General features: G+C 21.7%; 1 protein-coding gene across 1 annotated transcript; it reads left to right on the forward strand.

Moving 5' to 3' along the window:
* The first annotated feature begins 2,282 nt into the window (after nt 1-2,282).
* On the forward strand, nt 2,283-6,487 carry LOC126910408 (uncharacterized). The gene is made up of 2 exons (XM_050692959.1): nt 2,283-2,587; nt 6,040-6,487. The coding sequence occupies exons 1-2, from the start codon at nt 2,434-2,436 to the stop codon at nt 6,270-6,272; spliced, it is 387 nt and encodes a 128-aa protein (XP_050548916.1). The 5' UTR covers nt 2,283-2,433; the 3' UTR covers nt 6,273-6,487.
* Nucleotides 6,488-6,756: the final 269 nt, after the last annotated feature.

The following is a 6,756-nucleotide window of genomic DNA, read 5'->3' on the forward strand; positions in this document are numbered from 1 at the left end:
AGCTAAAAAAAACGGTAAGGCAATCTTTATTACTTTTAAATACAATTACAGTTAAATATAGTTAAAACATTAACAATTAAAATTTTGTTCGCTTTTTCAAAATATTCTTCTTTGATAAACTTTTTTTTATTCTGTATTTAGAATAATAATAAAATAAAAGTGTGATTATTAGGCGTATTGAAAATTCACACTTTTTTATTTGAATGAGAATTTTAAATACATAAACATGCAGAATTATTAATTATATCATTGTATGTAAGTTCATCCCTTATACTTTGAAAGGATGTCAACTTTGTTTTTTTAAATGGAAACACATATTTTGAATTTAATAAAATGTTTGAGTTTTTAATTTAATGGTAAATGGCATTTGAATTTTTAATAAAACTCTATTAGTTTATAAGATATAAACATTTAAAGTTTCAAATTTTTAAGTTATATACATAAATAATACACGAGGGATTACAAATACAGGTAGCTAATTGGTTTTTTATGAGATAGCTGTCACAGGCACAAAGTGTTTGTTGGCAATTTTGACTATCAATAGGTATACTTTCTGAATTAGTAGTTAGTGTATTTAAAAACTCATAACAATGTGCTATATTATCATTGATAAGAAATTCTGTCTACCTACGAATACCGATATCATAAAAAACTAATTAGCTACCTGTATTTGTAATCTCTAGTGTATTGTATATTAACTCAAAAATTTGAAACTTTAAATGTTTAAGATATTATAAACTAATAAAGTTTTATTAAAAATTCAAATGCCATTTACCATTAAATTAAAAACTCAAACATTTTATTAAATTCAAAATATGTATTCCCATTTAAAAAAACAAAGTTGACATCCTTTCAAAGTATAAGGGATGAACTTAAAGAATATTACATAGTTCATAATGTGAAAAACAGTATTAGGTATAATAATGGTACATATTAAAACATATGAAAAATACTATAAATTATAGTTGCGATCTCCTCATGTTTAGTTTCGTTGTAAAATGAAGAAACTATCGATTTTGTCATAAATTTTTTTTTTAGTTTCAACTTCAAAATAAGATTTTAATTCCAGGGTGACATGGCTACCTATTAAAATTTAAAAATGGCAATAGCACAGTTTTACTTTGTGTTCTAAAAGTGGAATATTTAGCAAATGTTATGATTGTTAAAATCAGTACATTTTTTCTATATAATAGGGTTTTAAAAAAGGAAATATCAGTGTAAAAAAATTTTATATCAACACTTGTTCGGAAATACTAACACCCTTAAATATCCATTAATTTAAAGGCAATGTGATTTACTTTTAGATAAACATTTGTACCAATAAATTGTCTTCAAAAGACTAATTGACCCATAAATAAATAAATGTAATATAAGTTAATTTTTGTGTCATATAATAAAAATTTTTCAATACACAGTGCTTGTATAGTACAGGAATATTTAGGAAATCAGATTCCTTATAAATTTATATAATAACTTTAGAACTTTTTATAATTTCATTGTAAAATTTACAATAATAAATTATTCAATATCAATTTTACTATAAGTTTAATTATTATAATATGTATTTATTCATCTATTATACCTTTAAATCATAAAAATTGTAATCAGGTTATAAATAAAGAAATAAGAGTTTATTTTTCTTTTGGAATAATTGAATAATTCCTTCTAAAAATTAAACACTATCTACATATTTGCATTGAAGAATTTTTTATGATAGTGATTTTAATTACTGTCATTGATCATCTATACTTATCTCTACTGTATCACTGTGTTTTTTTTTTACCTTAATGTTGCTAGTAAATACATTAAAATAAATATACGTTGTTTCCTTTTTTTTTTTCGTAATATAAATGTACGGTGTTTTTAGCCACTTCTTGCAAATGTGTCAAATTTAGTGAACGGTGAACTGAGAGATACTGAGCATTATTTGGGGTTTTATAGAAAATTTGGAGGTATTTTTTTAGGCGAGAGTGATCACTGACGCTACCATTATTTCTTTATTAGCTGTTTGCAGTAATTTATTATATATTTTTCTATAATAATCTACCATTTGTTCCATAATATTTTACACATTATTTATTACCTTATGACTTACACATTACTATTAAATATTGTTTATTACTTCGTGTTTTTTTTAATATCAATGATATGTTTTTATATCAAGTTACATTGGTACATTTTCATAAATATTCAAAATTATATGTATCATATTGTTATATTTTTACATATAATGTCATTAAATTTGTTAATTAAAATATTATAATAATATCGAATTGTAACAATAATTATATAATGTGTATATAATAACACATGTATTTTATATTATAGATAGAAGATATATGTCGAAAAGATAGAAAAAGATTTTTTAATCCAATCGATGACGTGTGTCGAGAAACAATATGCCAGAATTTACAAATAGAAAAAAGAAAAACTATGTGGCTTTTTCATAAAAAATGTTTACATGAACCAAAGACTACAATAAGAATAATTTCAAAAAATGAAGATTTTTTTTTTGGATTATCTTTATACTTAAGTGGTGAGGAAGACCATGGGAAATATTTAAAAGAAAAATTGGGATTCACATCAAGTAAGAAACTTATAAATTTATAAAATCTTACTTTTTAAGTATGTAATATCAAGATTCATTTGAATTTTTAACATTTAAGGTTTTATAAAATATTTTTCTTTAAGATTTGGTTCAACATAATGTAATTGACATACAGTATGATATTACACAATTTTTTTATAAATTAATGATAATTTCACAAAAATGTATTGGATAAAGTTTTATTTATAATTGTGAACTACGATATATTTTTAGTTACTCATTTAAAAAACTTAAAAGATACTTTTTAGGGGTAGCTTTTAAAAGTTAAACTTTTTATATAGTTAGATTTAAAATAGAGTAAATAAAATTTGGCTGTTCGGCAACCATTTATGAAATATAACATACTACTCGCGTTAACATAATTTTTAGGTATAAGAAAAAAAAGTGCAATACGATAGTGCATTATTATTCTTCGCTATGGTAAAAGTAGAACGTTGCTAACTAATATCTTTTTTAAATCTTTTAACACTGATATTTAAAAAAGTAATATTTTACTGACAATAATACATTTAAATTAAAGTTTTAGCTTCGATGCTTAGACGAGAAGCTATTGGCTTTACTAAGCCACATTTTTTAATTGTGGCAATAATTTCCCTTAATCCCCGTAATAAAGAAAATGCCCTAAAGAATAACAGTTATAAAATAGCCAATATTGATATTAGTATTTCTTTTTTTTTTATGTTGAAATAACTTTTTAAAAATAAGGCGGGTTATTGTGAAATTTGTATTGAAAGTACTTTAAACCTTGCAGACAACATACTTTTTAAAAAAATTCAATCATTAACCAAGATACTATGAGAGCTGAATAATCATATCAAAAATTTTTTTTCCAATTTTTAATTATATTCCAAGAAACCTAACGTCTTTAATCCAACATTAAATAAAAGCTCATACAATGTACTTTAAGATAATAAAAGAAAAACTATCCAAAATCTTGTTTTCTAATTTTTATGCGGCATTAAAGCTGAAAATAAAACAATTATCGTTAAAAATGCCTGATTTTAATAACCATAAGAATGGTTGTCATCTTTTATATTGCGGATATTAATATCATTGAGTATTTTAGTTTTGTTTTGTCAGACTTCCCGGATCACTATCAAATATTGAAAAAAAAAAAATTTTTGTAGAAAATGTGAATTTTTCACTCTGACAGTCAATTTTTCATAGTGAAACAATTGTCAGAACTTTTAACTTCGATGCGAAGCTGTGAAGGAATTACATATACTATGATGTGTTTTTTTTTATTTTATTTTTTGTGTCTGTTGCCACATTTTCTCAGCTTTCACTGGACCGATTTTTTTTCAATGATACATCAAAAAATCACAAATCGTAAGATATTACTCTCAAAAATTGAAAAAAAATTATTTAATCAAATAAAAAGTACTTTAAACAGCTTTATCCATACAAAAAATTAAAATCATTAATTTTTAATGTTTTTAAAGTATTTATTGTCGAATTAGGTTTTAACTACAAAATTAAATAATTTTACTTTGTGATATATTCATTTTTTAACCTTATTTGTGTGTGATACTAACCGTCTATAATATTCCAAATTTTTTGGTAACATGTTGCTATATAAACCATAAATCTAAAAAAAAATTATTTTCAATTTCACCTGAATTTAACAAAAAAACTTTTAAAATTATAATCAAATTTTATAATACATTCAATTGAGTAGATTTTTTTATCAGAGCTTTTCTGATACATTTACAGTAAAAAGTAGTTATACAATTTCCTGACTCTATATTACTCTTAAGACTACTATTTACTATTCTCATAAAATTTTCTATTGAATAATGTAAATTTCAAACTTGAACTTGAGCTAAAAGTTATGGTAACAAATTAAACTTTTTTTTTATTATAAACTTTCAAAAAATCATCTTTAAAAGACCAAACAAATAGGTTAAAAATGATATAATGCACTGAATATTTTTGACATATTAAAAATCAAAATCAGTAATAATTTAAAAACAATTATTTTGTGTTTTTAATTATCTTTTTATTGTAATAAATCATTTCAAAAGAAATATTAATAATTTCTATGTAACTCTTGGTATTAAAAAATAGATGATACAATTGAAATATTCAGAACTATTTTCCTTATAGTTTGATCCTATAGTTTTTAACTAATTAGTAATAATATCAAAAATTGTTAGTGATAGAAAAAATATAATTGCTAATTTGAAATAAGCACGAAATATTGAATAAAAAAGTATATTTTTGACTCGGATGAACATTTTTTGCAGACCATTTATTCATAGTTAACAACAAATTATTATCTAAATATTCCGTAAAGCCCATTAATATATGTTTGCCATAAAAGTAATATAAACGTATATACATAAATATAAGTATATATTTATATATATATATATATATATAATTATAAACTTTATAATTTTTTATAAATTCTCCACAAAAATTACAATACTAAATTATTAAATATCAATTTCATACTACGTTGAATTTGTTTAATAGATATTTATTCATAAATTATACTTATAAATCAACTACTAATTAGAATAATGATAGAAATATGAGTTGATTTTCCTTTAAGAATAATCAACCAATTTTTTAAAATTAAACGCCATCTATAGATTTGCATCGAAGCATTTTTTATGATAGTGATTTTAATCACTGTCAGATATCATCTATACTGGGTCCACGTCCCCAACGTACTGGTTTTTTTTTTTTAATATTCAAGTCACTTCAAACGATTTAATTTGAAATTGGTTAAAAGTTATTATATGTTCTAGAACATTTTCAAAAATTGAGTTGAAAAAGTATAATTACGAAACATTTGCATCATCTAAATGATTTCATACTAAAGTTTATTTTATGTGATATATAATTAAAAAAAGAAAAACATTCTGATTATTTGTCTTGTATAATAAGTAAAAAATTCTGAATTTTCGTTGAATATGATAAATATGTTTTTAATTTGTTTCAAATACGCATTAAATCGTTTTACATTAGTAATTTGAATCATTCAAATCCACTACGATAGATCTTGACTATACTTAATGTTTCCATAATAAAATTGTAATTTATTGTGATTAAATAAAATAAATAATGCTTTATTATAAAATTAAAATCAAAATTTAACAAAAATCGATGCTACTATTTTTAATAAATCTCGGTGTATTATTATTATAATCATAATTTGTTATGAGAAATGTGTTAAAAAAAACCTATTAATACACGAACAATTCAAGATTGACAATAAAATTAATTACTTGCGTTTAACGTTTATTTTAAATCTGTTATGAATTTGTTTAAGTAAATTACTGTAATAGTAATCAATTATTAGATTAAGCGATAAATTTTTGTATTAAGTTTAATGGTATAATATTGAACTTTTTAAAATACATTATAATATGTATAATATTATGATGATATTCTATAATTAATATTTAATACTTTTGTTTTAGGAGATGCTGATGAGTTCAATTACCAGGAAATTGCTAAAAAATTGAAAATATCTATTTATGTTTATATGAAAAAAGATTGGTATTTCTATAGCAAAATAGAACTAGGAAATGATCCCGATGAAAATGAAAAATGCTTATATTTCTACTTTGATGATTCAGTCGGAAAATATGAAATTGTAACTGACGTATTTACTTGTCAACCTAAGGTTAAGGATTATATAACTTTTGATTAGAAAACATATTTTGGAATCTTGTTTTTATGATATTATACTCACTCTTCTCAATTAAGAATAAGTATTAGTGAATAAAAGTGAAAAAATGTACACTAGTTAATTACAAATCATTGTAATTGATGTTACATAAATATAAAATTCTTATTAATTATTGTACTTAAAAATAAACATTGTAAAATATATTGTTCTAAATTAAAATTAATGATTTCATTTTATTTTGTTTTATTTATAAGTTACTTCAACAAAATTTCAATTATAATTTCATAATCATTGAAATTCATTTTTGTAAAAAATAAACTAATCATAAACTAAAAAAGATTGATGTTTCAAACTTTAAAAATGAAGTTATAAAGAAAAATAAAAAAAAAAATTATTTTATTTCATTTTTCTCTAAAAATGTTTTCTCTAATGAAAAATATAAAAATTTAAAAATTAGCTCTAAAGCACAGTTGATTATTTATTAATTTTACCAAATATTTTTTTG

This window comes from Daktulosphaira vitifoliae, unplaced genomic scaffold (genome assembly GCF_025091365.1).
Source record: "Daktulosphaira vitifoliae isolate Bord-2020 unplaced genomic scaffold, ASM2509136v1 Scaffold_1, whole genome shotgun sequence".
In the NCBI taxonomy this organism is placed as follows: domain Eukaryota; kingdom Metazoa; phylum Arthropoda; class Insecta; order Hemiptera; family Phylloxeridae; genus Daktulosphaira; species Daktulosphaira vitifoliae.